Genomic DNA, 24,755 nt, shown 5'->3' with positions numbered 1-24,755 from the left:
CAGGCTAGGTGCAGGAGAACTCGGGCAGAGTCAGCCGGTGCCATGGGTTGGCTGACTGAGATGACCGGTAGACGCACCACCAGCCGTACCCCCTACTGTGCCAGGCTAGGTGCAGGAGAACTCGGGGCAGAGTCAGCCGGTGCCATGGGTTGGCTGACTGAGATGACCGGTAGACGCACCACCAGCTGTACCCCCTACTGTGCCAGGCTAGGTGCAGGAGAACTCGGGGCAGAGTCAGCCGGTGCCATGGGTTGGCTGACTGAGATGACCGGTAGACGCACCACCAGCTGTACCCCCTACTGTGCCAGGCTAGGTGCAGGAGATCTCGGGGCAGAGCCAGCCGGTGCCATGGGTTGACTGACTGAGATGACCGGTAGACGCACCACCAGCTGTACCCCCCCCCACCCCACTGTGCCAACTTGCTGCATTGCAGCAGCCCGGCGCTCTGCTCGTTGTTGTGAGCGTCGCTCCTCCGCCCTCCGTTGTTGCTGGAGGGCGACTGCCTCCAACTGCCCAGCAGCAGCAGCGTCCTTCACGAGCCTCCTCCATAAGCGCCTTCTCTGTGTTGGTTGTGTGTGTGTATGTATGGAGCTGGCTCAGCTCCATCAACGCGTCCCAGCTGAAAGTTGCTGACAAAGGCACACTTTTCCTTTTGCTCCAGCCGCCCAGGCAACTCCACTGGACGTCTTTCCTCCCCGATCTCATCTCATCACTGACCACGGCACACTCCTTACCCACCCCACCACCACCGCCGCTCCTAGAGCCACACACATTTCTGGGCCAGGTGTTGTTAGCGAGCGCCGATTAAGGCCGGCGCTGCACACGAAATGCACTTTTAAATCTCGATCGAAAAAAACGTAATTTCTTTGTAACTGCGTTTTTGGTGTTTAGTTTGTTGTCCGTAAACCACCCCCCCCCCCACGCCGCACCACCGATTAGCACGGTTGGCTACGTACGGTGCTAAAGAAGTTCAACATACATACGCGTACATCCGAGGTGGCAGTGTGGCCCAGAACAACGCTCGGATGCACGGACGAACAAACGCCTTCATCACCCCAGTGTTCATGTGTATGCACTGTACCTGATGCAAAAAAATGATTTTTTTTGTTAAAGGCTGTATCAACCTATGGGGTGGTTTTTATAAAATGTTTTAAAATAGTTTTTGCACCTCGCTAGAATGTGTTCTCTTTGTACAGTACGCGAGCTTCCTCCCACAAGAAACAAAACACGTATCGGAGTTAAGCCAACAAAACAATCCGCCAAAGATTGCTAGGCAGGATCCTCTTGGATGTTGCCTCGGCGAGGCTCTGGTGGGTTAATTAAGGACTTATTACACTATTAAACTCAACTATATATTTTTTTTATAATTTTACCAGATAAGGCCCACTGAGTGATATAGCTATTTTTTCAGGAGCGACCTGGCTATCACAAATGATAGCTCAACGAAGTGGCTTATCACGTGGAAATGTATTGCAGCCAAATACTCTAAACGCGTGTTTCTAAATGTGGAGGGAAAAACCGGGGGACCCAGAGAAAAATCCATGCGACCACAGGGAGAGAGACACGCAAATTTCAAATATACAGCACGCATCAGCGTCGGAATCGCACCCACGACCTCCTGCACACCAGGCGAGGTAGTTAACATCTCACCACCACAGCAGCGCCATATTACCATAGACAAAACCAAAATGATTCCGAGACTCCATTGGCCGCGGTGCACAATCAGGAATAAAACACGTAGCCTCCATTGGTCGTGAACACTGCCTCTCCTCGTACAACACACACAAATAAAACATTCAATGTACAGCCTTTTTGTCTAATTGCTTCCGAATGACCATACTTCACCACCGTTGCGTAACCCGGGGTTGGCGAAGGCGGAGGAGGGGCAGGACCGTTTCAGATATCACTCGCTACTGATGTTAGCCACGGCCGGGAATCGAACTAAGGTCCGCTGGGCTAACGGCACATTGCGCTAACCCACTGCACCACCGCTCCTTCCCCGGCAACAGGGCCGATGCTTTGGGGGCATTGGGACCTCATCCCGAGCGCGGAGAGAAGTGGGGAGAGACAATTATTGAGTTTAAAAATGTGAGATGGAACTCGAATCATGCGATTATTATTGTTGTTGTTGTTATTGTTCCGAGTGATGTTACCATTACGATCCTAACCATAAACAATTGCTCCCATCTCCCCCAAAAACAAGAGTCGCCTATTTATGGCTTCCCAAAGGTCACAGCTGCCCCATAAACAAAACACCTAGGGGACTGAACCAGGACTTAAAAAAGATAAACTTCCGCTGGAAGAAGATGTGTAATCTCTTCACGTGTCACACACAAAGACAAAGAACCCCCAGTATAGGCTTGACAGACTGGAGGGGCAAGTGCTGTTAGCGAGCGCCTATGAAGGCCGGCACGGCACGTGGGGGAGGGGGGTGGCCAGCACCACGCCCGGCCGCCTTTGTCTCCCAAGTGACGATGTTTACACACCACACCAGGTACTAATTTGAGGCTGAGTCGACCTAGGGGAGGCCCAGAACCAGTTCAGATAATCGTCACTGTTGGTGTTGGCCGTGAGCGGGAATCGAACTCGGGTCGCCGGGTTCGGAGCGCAGTGTAGCGCTAACCGCTACACTACCGCTCCCCCCACACACACAACACGAAAACACACACACACGTATACAGAGACACGTATACAGAGACAAAGGTCACCCGTTGTAGCCTCAGGGATTGCTGGGGAAAGTATTTTATTCGCGAGCACGTGGTTAACGCCTGCACGGGGCACGGAGGCGTGGGTGTGACCAACTCCCGTGCCCAGGCTGCCTTTGTTTCCCGTAGGGGTGACGATTTACACACGACACCAGGTATTGATTTCAGGCCGAGTCAACCTAAGGGGAAGCCAAGGACTGGTTCGGATGTCACTGTCCCATGGCCGGGGATTAAACTCGAGTCGCCAGGTTCGAAGCGCCAGTGCGTGAACCACTGCGCCATCGCTCCCCGCACGCATAGTAAACAAAGATCACCCGTGTAGCCTTAACAGACTGTTGGTACAAGTGCTGTTAGCGACTAGCACCTATGAAGGCCGACACGGCAGACGAGGGGGTGGGTGGCCAGCACCTAGTAAACACGTGAGTCAACACACACGCGTAACCGCGCACATAAACACGCGTAAAAAAACACGCACATTCAGCTCTCCGTGACCTCCGTGGCTGCCTGTGTGTGTGTATCCTTGGGGATGAGATGGCCTAACCCTTGGGTCACAAGGATCAGGCAGTTACGGTCAAAGGTCAGTTTTTGGAACGAGCCAAAATAGTGACCGCAGTGGACATAGACCCGCACTGCGTTTCAATGGACTGCCGAGGAGGAGGAGGAGTGTTGTTCGTAGTCCGTGGTGTCGCGTTGCAAAGCCCCGGTAGTCCCTTTCACATGTTACTGTGCCTGCATCGCCTACACGTACACACTGCCAGTGTAAGTAACAATTCACCTGGGCTCCCAAACTGAATTGTCGCGATTCGGAGGGGCATGATTCCATTCGGGATTTGACATTTAGGTTTTTTTTGGGAAATTTCACGAATTGGTAAACACGCCTCGGAGAAGCGGAGTTCTTTCCCCGAAGCTGGCTGGCGGATCTTGGTGTACAGAGATCTGAGCTGCCGCTTCACTGTGGCGAGCGCCCTGTCGATCTTGAAACGGTGAACATTGTCAGAATCAGAAAATTGGTTTATACCGGAGGGATCCGATGAGCTATCAATCTCTTTTTCACAGATGTTCAGTAGGGGTGGGTCAGAACGTTACGTTGTGTCGCGTCTAGGCCTGTTTAATGCTGCCACCACGAGTGGCTGGCGGGATTACATGGAACTCATGCCATAACACAACAAACACGAACAGAAAACATCCGTTTAGTATCGTGAGCTTCAGAAACGATGTTGACAAGTCCATGCATCTTTACACCTCGACTAGAGGCTATTGCGAACGAGTGACTGAACACCTCTCGATGCTTTGGAAGGGCGAGAAAGATGACGTTTTTCGCATATATACAATCCAAAAACGTACTTTTCCGCCCCACAATTTGGGGATGGTAAAAAAAGGTATGCTTGGCAAGCGATGTCCGGGCGCCCGTACCGAATTATAGACCAAACAACCCCCATGGCAACGGGTCGGCATCCAAAATAACAAGAAAAGACATTTTTAAACATTTCAAATTCCATAAAAAAGCCCTCAATATTTCAAGAGTCGCAATGCACGTGAGTATGAGACGGTGGGTCATTGACAAATAACGGCCACGAAGCAGTCCTTGAAAGAGCTGCCGCACGCAGCTATTGAGCCGCAGGTTGCTGACCCCATGCCAGTGACCAACAGCGTGGTGATACCTTCATCCAACAGCGGAAAGAGAAAGGGCTACACATTAATCGTTCTTTTGCAACAAAGCAAAACCGTGTCCCTACTCAAATCAATGTGGGACAATTCTCATCTCCTTTTTACCGCCGAGCCAGCGGTGGAAATTCCACGTTCTCATGGCGGGGACAGGGGCATTGCTTTCGACCCCCGAGATGAAACCGCAACTTAGCAACCGCGTGCTGAGCTGTGACCACCACACAGCCCCGGGCTTGGTGATCGTAACGGACGCTCGCTTAACATACTCCGCAGCGCGCTGCATAATATAGCCACCAAGGTGGTGGTGGCCAATGAGACGACAGAAAAGCAGAAAAAAAGAGATGCGAGCGGCGAGCTCGGCTCGGGTGTCAGCTGGACCGTGACGCCGCTCTTTTTTGCGGCGCGGATTTTCTCACGGTGGTAACGGGGCCGCATCAAATCCCAGCCAATGCCAAAGCTCGCGGCGGCCAACCTGGGCACGGTGATTGTGCGTAGGAGGGTGCTAAAGTGTGCGGGTGGGGAGTTTGTGGGCCGGTGGGTGGGTTGGTGTGTTGGGTGAGCGAGCGTGTAGGTGAGTGGTGGGATGTGTAATTGGCTGAGTAGCTGGATGGGTGAGTGGTTTAACGGGTGCTTGGGTAGATGGCTGAGAGGAGGGATGGGTGGATGCGTGAGTGTGGTTGAATATGTGGATAGTTGGAAGTGTGGATGATTGCGTGGGTGGGTCAATGAATGGGTCGATGGATGGGTGGGTGAGTGAGTGGATGGATGGGTGAGTGGATCAGTGGGTGGGCGGTTCGGGGCGGAGCGCTGTTAGGAGAATGAAAGAGTTTTTAAGGGAGGGGGGGTGTTGAGGTGGGCGTAGCGAGGTGACCGACGAGAGTTGACACAAAAGTTGTGTGCGCAGTAAATGAAAACGCCATCTGCTCCACTGGGCCGGGCCGGGCGCAGACACCGCCGTCGCAGCTGTGCCCGCCGCGATCCCGCAGTCACACACACACAGTCCCCGTAGTCACACACACACACAGTCCCCGTAGTCACACACACACAGTCCAAGCAGGCCGCCTCCACTTCACGGCGCGTTCCATTCAGCGGCACTGTGCTCCCCCGCCTTGCCGGGAAAGTGCCGCCACGGGCAGCCGCGTGCCAAGCGTCCGACAGAGGCTCGCACGAACTCACTCGGGAAGGTGGTGGTGGAGGGCGGGGGGGCGCCCTCGAGATTTTGATCAGCGAAGAAAAGCAGCAACACTGGTTTACTTTCCAGCGCGTTGTATTTTTCTTTCGCTCGATTGGAAACTTTCGGGAGCAATGCTCCTCGAGAGCATCGCCCGACCGCTGCACACGAAGAGAAGACGCGAGCTCGAACGCCGAATGAAAAAGGGTAAAAAAAAAACCTTAAAAGCCACTCAATTTCCACCAGCCAAACATTGCAGTGCACCGGTAGCCTGCTGCTGTGCAACCGCGTGCGTAATACCAGAGTGGCACTGACGGTTCCCGTTGGCACGGCGTGGGTAGCGGCGTGTGTTTCGCCACTGGGGAGCGGTGGTGGAGCGGTTAGCACGTTGTGCCACGAACCCCGCTGAACCCGAGTTCAATTCCCGCTCGCTGCCAACACCGGCGTCTATTATCCGAACCGGTTTTTTTGGCCTCCCCTAGGTCAACTCAGCTTCAAATTAGTACTTGCTGAAGGGGTATAAGACATCGCCACAAGGGAGACAAAGGCGGCCGGTTGTGGTGCTGGTCACCCACCCCCTCGTGTGCCATGCCGGCCTTCATAGGTGCTCGCTAACAGCGCTTGCCCCAACAGTCTGTTAACACTGTACGGCAAATCTTTGTTTTGGCACTCGGCTATTTCAAAGCGTAATTGTGGATGTAAACGGGTCACAGACCGAGCGCCCTTTGCCAAGTGAACAACAAATAAGATGCCAGCCAAACCGACTTAGCAGGGCCAAGTGACTCAGAGTGGCAATGTAACCTCGCGAGGTTGAATCCTGCGGCAGTAACATGTGTGGCTGACTTGGCTATCGACCCCGGCGAGAGTTGGACAAAGAGAAAGGGCGTTCATCGTGCACGCTGTTGTGGAGCGACGTCTCCTCCTGCTGTTGCTTAAACGCCTGTGCAAGCCACACATAATCAGAGCTGTACTATCTACAGGGACTCCTCTACTTGCGAACATTCGACTTGCGAACTTTCAGAGATACGAACAAACCTCTCCGTATGTTCCGTTGCCTGTTCGGACCGAGTCGTAAGGTCAACCGCCGCGCAATAGATGGCAATGGTGGCATCTACACCCGCAGAATGTGAAGAACCAGTGGCATCTACATCTATAGAACATGAAGAACCAGTGGCATCTACATGTACAGGAGATTATACAACTTTTAAAACCATCATACCCCGTGTTTAGTGTACACACCGTACAACATGTTTGTAATCGACAGGAGCAAAGTTGGACTTACGAACAAATCGACTTACAAACAGAACTCTGAACCAAACTCGTTTGTAAGCAGAGGAGTCCCTGTATGTATAACTTCTTTCACACCGTACGTAACCAACCGTGCTAATCGGAGGTGCGCGGTGGTGGGCGGGGGGGGGGCCAACAAACTAAACACAAAAAGCAATACGTTTTCAAGTCACAATGTTTTATCTCAGGCGGCGAGGCCCATGGAGCTAAAGCCGCTCTTCAACACGGAAGACGAGGGCCCAAAACCGTCGGCAGTGGCGGTTAGTTTTCCGGATTCTGCAGCTTACGCAATTACATAGAGATCTACAGAGTTGCATCGAGATGTATAGAGTTCCATAGAGACCCATTCGGTTATACAGAGATTCACAGAGTTACATTGAGACCCAGAGGTCACAGCCTCAGACCGTCAGCAGTGGCGGCAGTGACTGGACATTGCAGGGTGAGAATGTACAAACTAACAAGGGCAAAAAACAGCAAATTATTTACACGAACCGTGCCAAAAACTTACTGCTAACAGGATAAACAATAAACAGTGGTAAGAGACAGTTGAACCACCACATCTGTCTTCTGCGCTGTCGTAGCACAACTGCTCGGAAAATATCTGTAAACCGACAACCTACCTCTTCAAAATCTAGCGAAGTGGGTCAAGGTCAACAGGTGATGATGTCCAATACCACTGACGCCATCTCACCTTGCCTTCACTTCCCTCCTGCTAAGTTGAAGCCTGACTTGCAAGGATCGCTCTTAGAGTCTCATCAGCACCACCACCTTGATAATCGCGCTCCACGTGCCGCTCCCATGTCTGTCTCGGCAATCTGCCCTCCCTCCATCATGCACGTGCGCCCCACCCATCACCACCTTCATCTTCCCGGACTACATTTACATTTCCTGCCGTGTTCTAGACGCAACTTCCAAGTTGTTTACCCGACACTTTGCCGTCCGCCACGGGGACACGCGGCGCACGCGTAACAACGTCACCTTCGGAATCACATCCGCAGCGTTTTCCTGCCGCGTTCCACTCCAATCCACGCCCTCGATCCGCCCGCCCCCGATTCCCTCCTCGTAGCGCCGTGTGCGCGCACCACCTGCAAATCAACCGAGAATCGTGGACCCACCTGGAAGTCGGCCATCTGCTGATTGATGAGGTCGATTTCCGTCCCGACGGGCCCCTGCGCGGCCTCCTTCTCCTCGGCGCGCTCCAGGAGGCCCGTGACCTGGCGCAGGCTCCGGTAGAACTCCTCCACGCGCTCCAGCGCCGTCCGCGCCTCCTCCTTGCGCGCCGCCGCCCTCTCGCCGAGGCGGGCGCACTGCCTCTGCAGCGCCTCCGTCTCGCGGCGCATGCCCTGCAGCTCGACGCTCTGCTCCGCCTCGCCGGCGCCCGGCTGCTCCCCGGCCTTCCCGGCCTTCCCGTCCGTCTCCTCCTGCTCGAGCAGCCGCCGGCACTCGAGCCCGGCGTCGGCGATGTCCCGGCCGAGTTGGCCGGCGGCCGCCGCCGCGCGGTCGATGTCGGCGAGCTGCGAGCGGAGGGTCTCGGGGGCCCTCCCCGGCGGGCCCTGCGAGTCGAGCTCCTCCGACAGGTCGGAGAGGCGCGCGAAGAGGTCGCGAGCGACGCCGCGGAGGCGCCCGATGCCCCGCGCCCTCTCCTCCAGGGCGTCGCAGCTCTCCGCCACGGCCGCGGCCGCCTTGGCCAGCTCGCCGGCGAGGCGCTCCGCCTGCCCGGCGAGCTCTGCGGCGCCGGCCGCATCGCCCGGCGCCAGCTCGGCGAGTTCGCGGGCGACCGCCCGCAGGTCCTCGGCCTCCTTCGTCAACGCCGTGTGCAGGCCGTCGCGGCACGCCCTCATCTTCTCCAGGTGGCCGCCGTTCGAGGCGGCCTGCGCTCCCAGGGACCGGTGCATCTCCAGGAGCCGCCGCGACTCGGCGAGCTTCTCCTGGACGGTTCGGATGCCGCGCGTGAACCTCTTGAGCCGCTTGGTGACGGCTTCCGTCACCTCGAGCTTAGTCTGCACCTCGCCCATCGCGGAGTCTACGCGCCGGCCGATGTCGGCCGTCTGCCCCTCGACGAAGTCGGCGTCGGCCGGGCAGCTCTCGGCGAGGTCCCTGCCGGCAGACGTGAGCAGCTCCAGGGGGCCCTGCAGCTTCTCGACGTCCTGTCGGAGGCCCTGTGTCTGCGCCAGCCGCGACTCCAGTTCCTCGAGCGACAGGGTCACCTCGCCCACCTGTCCCAGCCTCTCCTCGCTCTCCGTCAAGCGCCGGATGATCTCCTCCCTCAACTCCTCGAAGCGCTGCACCTTCTTGGCGCACCTGTGGATCGCCTTGCGCCTCGCCGTCGCCTCCGTCGTCAGTTCCTCCCACCGCGTCTTCAGCTCGGCCAGCCGGCCACCCAGCGACGCCGCGTCCTCCGCTCCCGACGGGCCCGGAGTCGCCTGCGCCACGACCTCGCCGTCCGCAACGATCGTCTGGAAGGAGCCCTCGCGGGCCGTCACGCGACCCAGGAACTCCTCCTGCCGCTCCAGCTGGGCCTGCACGGACCCGTGCTCTATGGACACCGGGGGGAACCGGGCCAGCTCGGCACGCATCTCCGTCACCCACGTTGCCAGCTCCTCGAGAGACTCGGAGAACTTCCGCGAGCACTGCAGCGCCTCCTGCACCAGCTCCAGGCGCTTACCTGCGGATTGGTATTAAGATCACCATCATCACCACCGTCACAATTCTCGGCAACGTATTGCTACAGATTACTATCGCCATCGTCGATATACAGTGAAATCAAAACGTTGCTTAGAATTCCCTTATACTCACTCGCTCTTTCTTCCAGCTCCTTGAACGGCTGGAGCGCGACGTCAAGCCTCCGCCTGAGCTCGGCCTGCAGGTAGGCCTCGCCAACGACGTCCCCGAGTTTCTCGCTCCGCTCCCGGGCCTCCTCGGCCACGGGCGCCAGCGCCGCCACCGCCGCCATCGTCTCCTCCGCCCGCCGCAGCTGCACCACCAGCGCGTCCGGCGTGGCCGCGATGGCGGGCTGCCCCTCCTCCAGGCCGTGCGCCAGCACCGCCGTGCCCTCCGCCAGCTGGGCCAGGGCCGTGGCAAGCCGCCCGCTCTCCCGCACGGCGTCCTCCACCCTCTGGGCTCGGTCGCGGAGCTCCCCGGTCAGGCCGTCCCAGGCGGCGTTCACTGACGCCAGCTGCTCGCGCAGGAGGGCCTTGCTTTCCTCGTCCTCCTCCTCCACCTCTCCGGAGCCGCCGTCTTTGGCGGAATCGGTGCCATCGCCGAGGATGCCTCGCGCCACGCGGTTCAGCTGCTCGTGCTGCGGCTTGCGGGTCTCGAACTCGCGCAGCATGAACTGTGGAGAGGGCGCGCGAGCGGGAGGTTTTATCGACAAGAGTCGAGCGAGGCCACGATCCACCACGATGGCGGATCTACGCCCCGCCACTGATCTCGTATTCGTACCTCCGATCAGCACAGTTGGCTACGTACGGCGCGAAAGAAGTTCAACGTACGTACATGCACCAACATCTCACGGAAATACACACACCTGAACATGTACAAAGGTTTAAAAGTATACACACACACGCGCACACAAAGGAAAAAGACAAATATCTCCCCCCCACCCCGTATATTTTTTAACAGACTGTTGGGACAAACACTGTTAGCGAGCACCTATGATCTGCAGTATCCCAATAAACAACGCCAATGTTGGACGAACATTGATATGTGGTTGGAACCGTTCAAAGCGCTCCTGGTATGTATGTATGTATGTTGAACTTCTTTCGTATGTAGCTAATTGGAGGTGAAAAACAAACTAAACACACAAACGCACTTCTAAAGAAATGAGTTTTCAATTTAGATGATCCAGTGGCTTCCTAACATCGGAAAAAAAGAGCGTTCCAGACGGCCACAGAAGCCGCATCTGAAAGCACGCGACACAGTGACCGTCTTTGTTCGATGGCTCAGCCAAAAGCAGCTGCTGCTGCGAGGATGACCGGAGTTGGCATGATGATGATGATGATGATGATTTACGTTCCTTGACGAGATGGACGAGGTATTGTGGTTCATCTGTGGCAAGCACTTTGTGTGTAATAAAAGACAATGATCCCCCAGTAGAGTCTTAACAGACTGTTAGGGCAAGTGCTGCCAGCGAGCACCTATGAAGGCCGGCACGGCACACGAGGGGGTGGGTGGCCAACACCACGCCCGGTCGCCTTTGTCTCCCAAGTGGCGATGTTTACACACCGCACCAGGTATTCATTTTAGGCTGAGTTGACCTAGGGGAGACCCAGGACCGGTTCTGATAATCGACACTGGTGTTGGCCGTTAGCAGGAATCGAACTCGGGTGGCCGGCTTCGTAGCGCAGCGTAGCGCTAACCGCTACACCGCCACGTAATGAGCACGACCTCACCTGCACTTGCTGCCTCTGATTGGTCAGCATGTTGGGGTCGAGCGCCAGCGGCCCCAGCACGCTCGCCATGAGCCGCTTCTCGGCGAGCCACGGCGAGAGCTGCGCCAGGGCGGCGCTGAACGTCTCGTGGAGGCCGCACGACTCCTCCAGACGGCGCGCCCGCTCCTCCGCCCCCGCCCGCACCTCGCTCCAGCCGCGCTCTGTGCCGGCGCAGGGAGAAAAAATACCATGGGGGGGGTCAAGGGTCGTAAGGGGTCAGGGGTCGTAAGGGGTCGGTTGCGTCCAATGGAAAGACGACGAGGTGGAGGCGAACGATGAATGCGAGACACAACTGGCACCTTTGTCATTCACGCCGCATTGCAGCAGCGTAATTGGCTCAAGGCTAACGATGCAGCCTTTGTTCTTATTCGTTTCATGTTTCTATAAATCCGCTGTTGGATGCCATGTCAGTTGTGGGGTCGTTTGGCCATACTGGTTCGTCCAGGTTGGTTCGCCACTGTTACCCGTCACCAGGAATCGAACTAAGGTGACTGGACTTATAACAACATCACGCTAATCAATGCACCGCCACTCTTCCCCCCCTTGCCTTTTGAATGAGTCGCGCGCCATAGGTTTTCCCACCCCTGGTTTTACGGGAAGCGATTGTCCACGACTAGAGAAAGCGCAGCGTCGGGAGGACGCCCGGCCTCCTCGTCAGCCGCAAACGCGACGAGCGACGGAAGACGAGGGGCGATGGGGAAACGAAGCGTGGACGTGAACCCGCACCGATGGTGTCCAGCCGCTTGCGCAGGGCGTCCGCGTCAGGGTCGTCCGAGGACGACTCCAGAAGCTCGCTCAGCAGCTGCGTCACCTTCTGGATGCGCGGGGCCTTGTCCTCCAGGTCCTCCTGGAAGGCCTGGTGCCGCGGAGGGAACAAAACGATGGAGGTGTGAGAGGAGAGAGAGGACTGTCAGCGTCACCGCTGTCATCACGCGTCTCCGATTAGCGCGGTTAGCTTTGTACGGTGCGAGAGAAGTTCAACATGCGTACATCATCATTTTCATCAAAGTGATACGACAAGCGATGGAGCTCATGCATGTCTGACCAGTCGTACCACCATTATATTTTTTTGCCAGGTTCAAAGGCCAGAAACAATGAGACGGCATCGCTGAGATCCTGGGCTCGCATCTCGGTTTGAGCCAGGGACTGTTTTCTGACCCAAGGTGGCATTACATGGCTCGCTGTGAGAGACAATCCATCAATGGCATCACAATTGGAATAATGTGGGAATTTTTTTTGTTATGAATAATAATTCTTTAGAGAGCTGTGTGAATCCACCGCTGGATAAAGGTCATGCGTGGGATTTGTCTCGCCAAACTTCACCGCGCTGGTAAGTGTGCGTTGGGGGCACCCAGGAACGAATCACGTTCTCTATCTTGCTCCTCTTACATAGCTTGTTGTATGGTTTGCTGATGTAACTCGCAAACCTCCCCCACGCCCCTACTGGACATCAGTGAAACAGCGCTTCACAGCTTCATCAGAATTCCTCCTCCAGTCAAAACAAACATTCCGATTCTGAAAGTATCAGGAGGGCCTCGAACACACCGCGACACAGGTGCTGCGACGGGCCCCTTTAATCCGGCAAGCGAAAAAAACCAGACAGCGACGAAAACAAAGCGCGGATCCCCGCGCGGCCTCGCCTTGTGCTTGTCGGCCTCCGCCCTCACGGCGTCGGGCTCGGCGGGCACGGGGCCCCAGGCGGCCGTGAGCTGGGCCCGCTCCTCCAGCCACGCGAGCAGAGCGTCGGCCTCCTCCAGCACCCACGAGGTCCTCGCCAGGGCACCCGAGAGGCGCCCCGAGCGCTCGCGCAGACGCACGCCCAGGTCGGAGTAGCGCGCCTCGACGGCCAGGGCCTCCCGTCGTACCTCCACCACGTCTGTTGGGGGGTGGGAGGGACGGGCTTGTTGAGTCGGCTGACGTGCGAGCAAGGAGTGGTGATGGGAGTTGTGCCTACCCTGCTGTTTGCGAGCGCACCTTTGGGCACTGTCTAATGGGCAGGAACGCCCCGAGACGGCTCCAGAATGCCCGAGAGACTTGGTGAATCAACCCCACGAGGACGTTAGTGCTGCCCCTGCAGGTGCTGGGCCCCTGTAGTTAAGTTTTTTGACGATGATGATGATGGTGGTGGTTATGATTGCTCATGTAATGTCAATGATGATACAGACCATGACAGCGATAATAGCGAGCCATCGGTGGCGACTACAGAGTGACACCCGTGGAATTGTGCCGAGGTCGTCTCTGTGTCGTGTGGGGGGGAGGGGGCGGTGAGTTGGTGGGCCCTCACCGGGTGTGGGAGCGGCGTCGTGGGCTGGCGGCGTCACCGAGCTCCGGGCCCGCGCGGTCTCGCTCGCTCTCTCAACCACTCCACGCACCGCGCTCGCCTTCCCCTCCCACTCGGTCAGCACCGTCTGCCGGAAACCGCCGCCGCCACCGCCGCCACCGCCACCGGCCGCCAAAGCAGCAATTAGTCGCGAACAATGTCGAAGCCAAGTTGCGCAGCACAACCGCGAAAAGGTCGACCGGAAGTGTCATAGTTCGCACCCCGATTCTATTTTTATTTTACCGCTCGCGACAAAATGAGAGAACAGATTGAAATGGGCCGTGATGGCTATGCTGCTGCACGTGGCCTGCAATCTAAGCGCTGCGGAGGCAGCGGGGGGGTTGGTGGATCACGGCACACACCTTGTGAAACTTCCTTTCCACTGGCGTCGAGGAGGTGACCGTATCTTGGGACGTACCTGTATGAAACTAAATATGTAAATGAAATTCGTTTTACCAGGTAAGGCCCAGTGAGCTATAGCTCTTTTTCAGACGAGACCTGACCACAAATGATATCTCAACGAAGTGGCTTGTTATCATCTGGACATCTATTGCGGCCAGATGGTCTTAACGCGCAATGTTGATTCTGCATGTGGAGAGAGAAACCGGAGGACCCGGAGAAAAATCCACGCCGCCACGGGGAGAGAGAGACACGCAAACTCCAAATATACAAGAGGCGTCAAGGTCGGGATCGACCCCACGACCTCAGTGAAGGGAGGGTTCAAAGAGCAAAAGCCCCCCCCCCCCCCTGCGGAGCCACCGATGCATCACGCTGCACCCCACCTGCACTGAGTTCAACTGCTCCTGGAGCGCGTCGGTGCTCAGCGTGGTCTTCTGCTCCGACGGAACGCGGGACTCCGCCTCTTCCAGCCAGGCTTGCACCTCAGCGATGGCGCACTGGAACTGCTCCATCTGCTGGTGGCACGAGGCCAGGTTCTCCTCCCTGACGGGGGGAGGGGGGGTGCCGGGGGTGGGAAGTGGGGTTGGGGGCGGGGGGGCATTAAGCACGTGACGATGCGATTATCATTTCCCGCACCTCCGATTAGCACGGTTGGCTACGTACGGTGCGAAAGAAGTTCAACATACATACATCACCGATGGAAATACACTCTTATGGTCACGTTACGGGCGTCAAATTGTTTCGAAACGATGATCCATTATTTCGCTCGTGGGAAGAGTGGCCGCAGCTGTGCAGTGTGAACCCGGTGACCCGAGTTCGATTCTAGACCATGGGTGAGTGAGATCTGAACCGCTGCTTGGACCCGCCCTTCACCAACGCGTACTGATCAGCGGGGTGAAGTACGCTTATGCAGCACCCACAAGCGACGTGGCGTGCGGAGGCTTTCATCCACCAGTGGAATGACAGAGCGGAGCGGATTGTTATTTATTTCACCACAGCTCGTTGGCTCTCTCATGTAGGGCACGCTACACATGTATACCATGGAATTTGCTCTCCCTTTCTCTCTATAGCCCTATAAAAGTGTACAGCTCCGAAATCCTGTCTCGCAAAGGCGGGAAAACCTCACAAGCCGCGCCCAGAACGACGCGGCTGACAATTACTCCCGCCGGTCGCCTCCCGTCCGGCGGCACGAGCGGGAACGGCGGTGATCAATTTTATTCTAACCATCGTCATGTCTTCTTGGTTCTTTCGGTAAAGTTACATAGAAGGGAAGTAATAAAATAATAAAAATAAAACATAATAAAATAATTCTCACGACGTTTCGGCCACAACGCAAGCAGCCGTCCTCAGGTGAAGACCAGGTCTGTCGGGGAGACAGCGTCTGACAGACCTGGTCTTCACCTGAGGACGGCTGCTTGCGTTGTGGCCGAAACGTTGTCAGACGCTGTCTCCCCGACAGACCTGGTCTTCACCTGAGGACGGCTGCTTGCGTTGTGGCCGAAACGTCGTGAGAATTATTTTATTTATGTTTTATTTTTATTATTTTTATTATTTTATTACTTCCCTTCTACGTGACTTTACCGAAAGAACCAAGAAGATGAATCCCTGCAGTCACGAAAGCTTTAAATCGAAATTCATCGTCGTGTCATCCGACGCGGTCGAGCGATCGAAGCTACAATCGGCCCGAGCAAGCGACGGCTTTCCGCCCGGCCATCCGCGGCTACGCGTAAAAACCCCCCCCGCACGGCGGCGCACCTGGCGTGGAGGGCTCGCTCCAGCACCTCGCACGACTCGCCGAGGACGGACAGCGTGCGGGTCAGACCGCTGGTGTCCGCGAAGGGGCTCGGGTCGGCGAGGTCACCGGCGAGGAGGTCGCGCAAGCCTTCCAGGGCCTTGCGCCGATTCGCCAGTTCTCCGGCCGACTCCTGCGCTCACACCGACGGCACGGGCGCACCGCTCAAAGTCGCTCCTCCTTCCTCTTCTTCTGAGCGTTTGTCCCAAGAGTGCACTACGAACCCTGTGACCCGAGTTAGATTCACGCTCACGGCCAACACCAGTGATGAATTAACACAAATGTATTCTACTTTTAACAGTATATATGTTGTAGTAGGTTTTTACCCTTTAAACTGGTACCAAACTGACACCTTTATACAAGGCATCATGTTTGCAATAACCACAACACAAAAAAAGAAACAACTCTGATAATGATAATAATATGCACTGTCCTTGAAGTTGATTGGTCCACACCCGAGACAACTTTCCTTAGAGCCTAGTCTCCATTGGTGTTGGACCAGATGACACCAAAAGGCGTACCTTTTTGACTACTTGTGTTGTGGTTATTGCAAACATGATGCCTTGTATAAAGGTGTCAGTTTTGTACCAGTTTAAAGGGTAAAAACCTACTACTATATTTTGCCACTGGTAAAGGAGGTCTCATAGTATATATATATGTTTTATTTTCATTAATTTTGATGTTTTACCTACGTGACTTTACCGAAAAAACCTAAGAATATAATAGTATATATGTTGTTTTTCTCTGATATGTGTTTCTTCAATATGTTGATGTTAGTTTTAATGTTATTTTAGTGTCACTTAGTCTGTGCTCTTAAGTTGCCTGGGTAAAAAGTGGGCGAGGTTTTGCCCAATCCTGGCCCAGCTGGCTCAACAAATTAAATGATATGAAAAATAATTATCTTGGGCCTCCCCTAGGTGGACTCATCTTTAAACGAGTACCTGGTGCGATGGGTAAACATCACCACAAGACAAAAGTCGAAAATAATTGTACAAAATTATTCCCAACCATGTCATAAAAATACAATAATGGTTTACCGTGGTTTTCCGTGGGGAAAGGGCGTGATATTCATGCGATTGTTTAACATGAGATAGCATCATGGATAACAGAAGTTTCCATGGATGAAGATGAAAAATAAGATTCACCAATAGAGCCCCCCCCCCCAACTAAAGATAAGAAGAGTTGTACGAGTAATCAGCTGAAGTCCAGGGCGATGGCCCTTCTTCAAAGCAGCAAGCATGTTCTAAAAAAAAACCGGGGGCATTCTAAGAAGGCTGACAAAACGAGCTCCTTTGAACCGAAAAAACAAAAAAAACACTCCTGGCATCGAGGCTCACCTCCAGAAGTTTTGCTATCTGCTCCAGGTCAGCATTGGGCCCATTGGCTTCCTTCTCAAAGGCCTGTGAGTCCTTGGTAATGGCGCGCTGCAATGAGACGGCCCCCTCTTCGAACTCCTCCACCTTCTCCGTGAGCCGTAGCAACTTCTCCTTGCGCTCCTGCCAAGGTCAGACGACAAGAGGCGGAACGTGAAACACACAAAATTGTATTTGCGTCACCGTGTAGACAATAAGTACTGGATTAAATTGGCAGACGATGCGCCCCCTTCCCATGTTTGCCCATCCACACAAACAGAGCTGATGGGATGTGCAAGGAGGTGCATTGTCTGATTGTTTATTTTGTTAATGATGAAAGCACCACAGCAAGGTGCCTAAAGCAGAGGTCGCAAAAGGGTTTTGATTCCTTACCCATACCCGTACCTGGCCGCACCAGGGTCGCAAACGAGCACCCCTACCCGTACCCGGCCATACCCGTACCCGGCCAGGTACGGGTAGCCGGGTATCGGGTAGGGTACGGGTATCGGGTAGCCGGTTGCGACCTCTGGCCTAAAGAAGACAGACTTCGATCTGTGTACATCACCTGCTTCCGATATGTTCACACGTTTTTAGCACGTGTCGTTGACTCGGCCAAATATGTTCCTGAAGAAGACCCCAGCAGGCGGAGCGAAACATCGGACATCGCGCCGCGGGAAACGCGCCGGGGAGCCGTGGATAGAGAACCGAGGGATTTGTGTGCGGCCCACCTCGCACTGCGTGGAGAGCTTGCTGAAGCGCCGGGTGACGGCGGCGAGATCCTCACGGAGGACCCCGCCGCCCGGTGGCTCCTCAGCGGCACTCGCCGGATCTCCCAGCCTCTCGGCGATGGTGGCCAGTCCGCCCTGGTGGCTCGCCAGCTCCTGTTGCATGGCCTGAACGGGCGACAGCACAGCATTTTGTGTTCGGCGTTGCCGGTTATTGACGCCAAGCGCCGGCATCGCTCGATAATCGTGGGAGAAAGCGAGCGGTTCAACGCAGTACTTTGAAGAAGCTCCCGGCACGTGTAGCGAAACGTCGGACATCGGAGAGCCGCGCAGCACAACCGTGACTGCACTGGAAGTCTCATCGTTCGTACGCTATTTTTCCTATTTTTATTTCACCAGGTAAGGCCCACTGAGCTATATAGTTATTTTTCAGAAGCGATCTGGCCACAAATGATAGCTCAGCAAAGTGGCTTATCATCACGTGAAAATGAACAGCAGCCAAAAACTCTGAACACGTGATGTTGATTCTGAATGCGGAGGGAAAAAACTGCAGGTCCCAGAGAAAAATCCACGCGACCACGGGGAGAGAGGCATATAAACTCCGAATATACAGCAACAGGCGTCAGGGTCAGGATCGAACCAACGACCTGTATAATCAGGCGAGGTAGTTAACATCTAACCACTAAAATAATTTTGTCCGTAGATCCCAATGTGCCACCGTGTATGGAAATCACAAAATAAATAGAACCTGCAGGGTAAACGGCCAAAACTAGGGGCTAAAGGCCAATTTAAGGAGGTGATGAAGTAGTCGTAGTAACTAATTAAGACGCTTCGTTTACGTGACAAATTGGTCACGAAGGCCTACGTGTTAAACTTAAAGAGGTGAGTTTTCAAGACAGACATGAGTATATCGAATGACTCTGTCTTACTATAAAAGGCAAAGTGTTCCAAAGCCTGAGAGCTGCACTGGCAAACGCCCGATTATCCCAGGAAATGTGCCTTGACCTTGGCAGTACTGATACGAAGGCGATCTGAAGAACTCAGGGACCCGAACAGTTAGGAGACACACCAGCTGAGCGTCCAGAGCAAGTATTACCCAAGCTGCCCGCTCTCTAAAAATGGCGTCCGCTAAAATGGGTCCACGCGAAACAACCGCGCACGCCGGCCCGGTAGCAGCGACGCGGCCCGCAATGCGGCCGCCCCCGTGACCACGGCAAGGTTGGGCCCGGTCGCGCGATGCAGCCTGCGGCCGACGCAGTTCGCGCTGGTTATATGCGCGCCGTTACGTACCGCGTGGAAAATAAATGTTCACTGGCATCAACCACCAGGTCAAAATATTGCTCCGTCTGCTCCTCACTCGCACGTCTCAACGTTGACTTCTCTCCCATCGTCTCTTTTCCCCTGACCCAAGTCCTGATATTAACCTTGCTGAATTCAAGAGACCTATCAACCCTTACCTATCACGCTTTCAACAGTGCAGTTTGTTGCTCGACGCTTGGGGTATCGGGGGCCCACTTAGGCCTATGCTCTGCAACCGCGATCGTAAAAAATAAAAACACGACCCTCCCACACTTAAATTTCGATTTAAAGCTTTCGTGACTGCAGGGATTCATCTCCTTGGTTCTTTCGGTAAAGTCACGTAGAAGGGAAGTAATGTCGAGAAGACAGAGTCTGAATAGACGCTGTCTTCTCGACAGACCTGGTCTTCACCTGATGATGGCTGCTTGCGTTGTGGCCGAAACGTCGTGAGAATTATTTTATTATGTTTTATTTGTATCATTTTATTATTTCCTCCCACACTTGTCCCCCCCCCCGGCCCCCCCCCTCCCCCCAGCATCTCCCTTCCGGAGCGGCGACCCACCTCGTTCTTGGCCACCTCGTCGCGGACCGCCGCGGACGACAGCGGCCCCGGGGGCGTCCTCGCGGCGGCCTCGCGCTCGGCCTCCGCGAGCCACCGGGCGGCGGCGTCGAGGCCCTCGCGTGCGCCCAGCGAGCGCGCGACCGCTCGCCGCAGCTGCTCGCTCCGCCCCGCCGCGGACGCGCGCAGGGAGTCCGCTCGCGCCGTCAGCTCGTCTGCGCCGCACGCGGTCAGGGGGTCAGGGGGTCAGGGGGTCAGGAGTCGGGGGTGGGGGGGGGTCAGCGGTTAGCGGTTGGAGACGTTCGGTGTGAACTCCGGAGAGGAGGTTCCGGCGTGCTCGTAAGTACAGTGAGGGAAAAAAGTATTTGATCCCCTGCTGAGCTCTGTGATTGCCAACAAGGGTTTTGCCACCAAGTACTAAGTCATGTTTTGCAGAGGGGTCAGGTACTTATTTCCCTCATTAAAATGCAATTCAATTTATAAAAATTTTGACATGCGTTTTTCTGGATTTTGTTGTTGTTATTCTGTCTCTCACTGTTCAAATAAACCTACCATTAAAATTATAGACTGATCATTTCTTTGTCAGTGGGCAAACGTACAAAATCAGCAGGGGATCAAATACTTTTTCCCTCGCTGTATTTGTCGGCGCCACGCTCTCTCTCGCGGCTTGCCAACCCCAGGGCGGCCCGCCCACGACCCTAATGCCAGGGCCGCCGAGCGAATAAAGTTTCTCGTGGAACGAAGGGAGGTGTACGTATACGTTACGACTACAACGTAGAGGATGCTGCCCTGGTGTAATGGTCAGCACACTGGCCTTGCAATCCAGAGTTCTCTCGGTGAAGCGAGTTTCTTAAATCTACCCCCTCCACCTCTGTCCACCCAGCAGTATAAATGGGTACAGCGCAGTTAGTCGATCGGCAGGCCGCGCGAGATGGGGTAAAGCGTGGATACTCCCACCATATAGCCTCTACAGAGGCTCCATGGAGCTCCTTTAATAGTGGAGGCCCTTTCTGCCAGCAGTGTCGTGAGCAAGCAACAGCTGGGCTCCACCATTAACCGCTACGTTGCTGCAACGTTATAAATGCTCGCGTGAAGTGTTTTTTGCGAACACATATCGTACCCAGAGCTCGTTCAATCTCCGGCCGATTCACGCCGAGATCTTCCCCAACTTCGAGCAGCGAAGAGGTCGATCGCTTGAGCTTCTCCAGCATCGGCTGAAGGGTAGACACGTCGCCTTGAAGCGCCTGAAAACAAAACAGGACGTGAATGAAACTCGCGACGACACGCATCACGGCGAGCCTCAAGGTGACCTCTGATAAGAATGACAAGTCTGTTTATTATAGTCTTAAATGCGCCCGATGTCCTCCCACTCAGTTCTTGGTTGGATTATGCATCCGTCACATTTTGCGAGATCAGGCATAGTTTAAATCCCGTAGGGAGTTCAATGTGTTCGTGTCAAGCAGTGACAATGGACTTGTTTATCGGATTTATTTACATTAATGTCAAGCCAATGTGTCTTTCAGTTCTAAAACGCGTCAGCTGCTGATGATTCACTCATACATTGGCCATATAAATAAATCCACATGAATAAAACCTTAGGTCGGACCGACTCGTGCTCTGAGTGTGTACGTCATTAGTTTTTCTTCTGATTCCATTCTGATTCCATACAATTACGTCATCAGAACAGAAGCTGAAGTAAAAGGCCATGCGGGAGGGTGTGTGTCACATTTTGGCGCCAGTTATCATAGAGTGCGGTCGTGTCGCTACGGTTCCCTGCGGTGAGTACTTCTGTAAAACAATGGTGCTATGCCTCCTCTAAATAAAATTAACGCTAACCGCTTACGCGTTCCGAGGTTGAGAGGTGAACTAGCCCTGAACTGCAACTCTCCGCTGTGGCGAAATGTTAACTGCCTCGCCCGGTATACAGGAGGTCGTGGGTTCGATCCCGATCCTGACGCCTGCTGTATATTTGGAGTTTGCATGTTCTCCCCGTGGTCACGTATTTGTCTGCTAGAAGTTTCCACGTGATAAGCCACTTCATCGAGCTATCGTTTGTGGCCTGGTCACTTCTGCAAAAAGAGCCGTAGAGCTCAGCGGGCCTTGCTTGGTAAAATAAAAAAATAGTTTAGTTTTAACTTGCAGACGTCTCGGGAATCGGAGTTAACGCGACGACGACAATGGCAACGACGGCTCGCCGTGCCGCGCGCCGCTCGCACGGCTCACCGTCGCTTGGTCCAGCTGGCTCTGCAGTCCCGCGGGCTCCGACGCGGCAGGCTCGGCGGCCTGGCCGGCGTCGCGGCCCTCCGCCGCGCGAAGCCGCTCGCTTAGCTCCGCCGACGCGCGTTGGAACTCGGCGCGAAGGCCGAGGGCCTCCGAGAAGCGGGAGCCCAGCTGCACGCACTGCACGGGGGGAGGGGGTGAGAGGGGGGAGAGAGTGCGGGCGTTAGACCGAAACATCGGTGTTGTTAACGCCGATGGAGGGTGGCCAAGAGAAAATAAAAAAGAGGATCATCATGCTCTATTTGAAACAAAACAATTATTTTCATCGTTGTCGACATCAAACAAACATTTTACGTGAAAGAAGAAATACGCATTAATTTAACTGGCAATGTTTTGCAGGTTAATTGCAATTGTCTCAGTTGGCTGGGTTAACTCAGAGGTCAGTGAAATGACCTGGCACCGCTGAGATCCTGGGTTCGCATTGGTGGTCACAACATGCTGTTAGTTTTCTCGACTGAACATTTTTGTTCGCTCTACTGGTCAGCTCATGCCCTCATTGTATTAAAATTTTCCCGATTTTGATGCACCGTTCTCCTCTGCTGTACCACTCTAGGTTTTTTAAATAATATGCATGACGACGGTCAAACATCATCGTCGTCGCTCCCGGTGATCGCCTGCACCAAAGCCCCCCGCGGCCACTCGCCTCGACGTGCAGCGTGCTGTACCGCGCCTCCATGCCCTCGAGCCGCCGCTGGACGGCGCCGCAAACGGCCGCCACCTCGGGCCCCGCGGAGGCCGAGGCCTCGGTGGCGCGGCGCGCCGCCACGCCCAGGTAGCGCAGGTCGCCGCGTCGCGACACCACGTCCTCCGCGAACTCGCGCTGCCGGCGCAACCTGGCGGCCAGAACGTCCTCGTCCTCCGCCACCACCTCCTCCTCGCCGCCGCCGCTCCCGGCGAACGACGTCGCGAGGACGTCCCGGGCGTTCGTCAGCCACGCCTCGAACTCGGCGCAGTCGCCATCGAGCTTGGCCAGAGCGTCGCTCGCGGACTCGAGCGGCCGCAGGCGCGCCCCGCAGCGGGAGAGCGCCGCGTCGTAGCGGAGCCCGAGCTCGTCGCACGCCCGCCGCAGCTGCGCCGCGTCGTCGGGCGCCAGCCTGGAGGAGTGGCGCTCGAGCAGCGCCTGGCAGAGCTGCGTGGCCACGATGACGGCCTGCTGCCGAGCCAGGACCTCCTGGTGTTCGGCCTGCGAAAGGGCGCGCCCGGGGAACACGCGGCAGCGCAGCGGGCGGGGGGCAGTGGGCGTGTTTTGAGTCGTTCGTATTCAGAAAGGTTTCACAATGAGTTATCGCCTCTTTAAAAAATGTCACCTAAAGTTTGATGGCGAAAGTCAACGAAGGTAAAAAATTTAAATTAATAAAAGTTAAATAGAAATCAAATCAAAATCACGACGTTTCGGAGGCAACACCAGCTTCCGTCTTCAGGTGGAACTGTCACAGCACGATTGCTGTTTCAAGTACTCCTCTTACTTGATACAGTTATCGTGCTGTGACGGTTCCACCTGAAGACGGAAGCTTGTGTTGCCTCCGAAACGTCGTGATTTTTATTTTATTTTATTTTTATTAATTTAATTTTTTTACCTACGTGACTTTACTGAAAAAAACCTAAGAATATGAATCCTTGCAGTCACGAAAGCTTCAAATCTAGAAAGTCAACGAATCGCACGGCCTGGGCCACCGCTACTGAGTGCAGGGATCATGTGAACCAAACACGCACAATGTGTTACTATTCTTATTATTGTTTACAACCTCCTTGTCCCATTGATGGGTGAAGGACTCCCCATGCAGTCTCAGTCATACTTCACCACGCTGGTCACGGTGGGTTGGTGGATGGGGGGGGTTGTCACCTTTCCAGGACCAATCCATTTATCACTCACCATCGATGGAATATCGAAGTCAATATTTTGGTGTGAAAAAATATATACCTTCAGTATTTCTTTGGGCATATTCTTTTTTTAAACAAGCATACTTAAAGTCATGAATTTACACTATGTTGACTATACAGTGAGAAATAATTATCTAAACATTTTCAAGAACATGTTTGGCCATCAACATTATCATCAAGCGAGCCAACTATGCCATGACCATCACCATCGCTGTCATTGATAATGATTACGATTCAACCTCCACACATACACCAGACGTCAGCAACACTTTCGCTGACGAGTGCCGGTTGGCTGGGGGTCGGCACGCATGAGGCGTTGCTCGTTGCTGTAGAGGGCACGTGGAGGGAGAAAGATAACATCCGAGCGGAGAGGGCATCTCTCTCTCAAGTCGATAATCTGCGCAGGCTACCGCAGCCTGCGTGTAATCGCTGCTGCTGCTAAATTACACTTGCTGTGTCTCCATGACCGCTGGGAAGGTTCGTGAACAGGGTTGGGCCAGGCCCGCATTCCTCACGGCAGCCTTACCAGACTGACCCGACAAATGCACGAGTTTGTATAAACATATGCTATCAGCTGGGTCTGTCCGGGTCAACGTGGAATATATTTCCATAGCAGAGACACCACATCCAATATACCACTCGAAATGCCTGAGGCTTTGAGTCACACTCCTACTCCAGTCTACCACCTACCCAGACAACATTCAGGGACAAATCCAGCCCTGACCCCAACCCAAGCCTGCTTTCATGGTTGTCAAAAAACAAACTTTTACGAATACAAATTACTTGCCAACCCCCACACCCTGGCTGTAGATGGTAAAGAGGAGGAGAGGGGCACGGGGCGACGTAGGAAAGGTGCCTTGTGGGTGACGAAGCATGCAACCCTCCAGAAG

At 54.8% G+C, this 24,755-nt stretch overlaps 1 protein-coding gene across 4 annotated transcripts in view; it reads right to left on the bottom strand.

Annotated features, from left to right (window-relative positions):
* The window catches only part of LOC144945478 (microtubule-actin cross-linking factor 1-like), a 327,032-nt gene that overhangs the window by 114,492 nt on the left and 187,785 nt on the right, over window positions 1-24,755 (bottom strand). For all 4 annotated transcript variants that reach the window (XM_078873993.1, XM_078873994.1, XM_078873995.1 and 1 more), the window contains 14 exons: window positions 22,628-23,167; window positions 21,928-22,104; window positions 20,825-20,948; window positions 19,708-19,919; window positions 17,850-18,014; window positions 17,107-17,265; window positions 15,733-15,902; window positions 14,361-14,520; window positions 13,543-13,666; window positions 12,899-13,134; window positions 11,985-12,114; window positions 11,220-11,419; window positions 9,625-10,162; window positions 7,944-9,493 (listed from right to left, as the gene is read on the bottom strand). In XM_078873993.1, the coding sequence (XP_078730119.1) occupies window positions 7,944-9,493; window positions 9,625-10,162; window positions 11,220-11,419; window positions 11,985-12,114; window positions 12,899-13,134; window positions 13,543-13,666; window positions 14,361-14,520; window positions 15,733-15,902; window positions 17,107-17,265; window positions 17,850-18,014; window positions 19,708-19,919; window positions 20,825-20,948; window positions 21,928-22,104; window positions 22,628-23,167 (4,485 nt within the window). The remainder of the gene's footprint in view (window positions 1-7,943; window positions 9,494-9,624; window positions 10,163-11,219; window positions 11,420-11,984; window positions 12,115-12,898; window positions 13,135-13,542; window positions 13,667-14,360; window positions 14,521-15,732; window positions 15,903-17,106; window positions 17,266-17,849; window positions 18,015-19,707; window positions 19,920-20,824; window positions 20,949-21,927; window positions 22,105-22,627; window positions 23,168-24,755) is intronic.

This window comes from Lampetra fluviatilis, chromosome 2, assembly GCF_964198595.1.
Source record: "Lampetra fluviatilis chromosome 2, kcLamFluv1.1, whole genome shotgun sequence".
In the NCBI taxonomy this organism is placed as follows: Eukaryota; Metazoa; Chordata; class Hyperoartia; order Petromyzontiformes; family Petromyzontidae; genus Lampetra; species Lampetra fluviatilis.
This window is presented reverse-complemented; position numbering and strand designations above follow the sequence as displayed.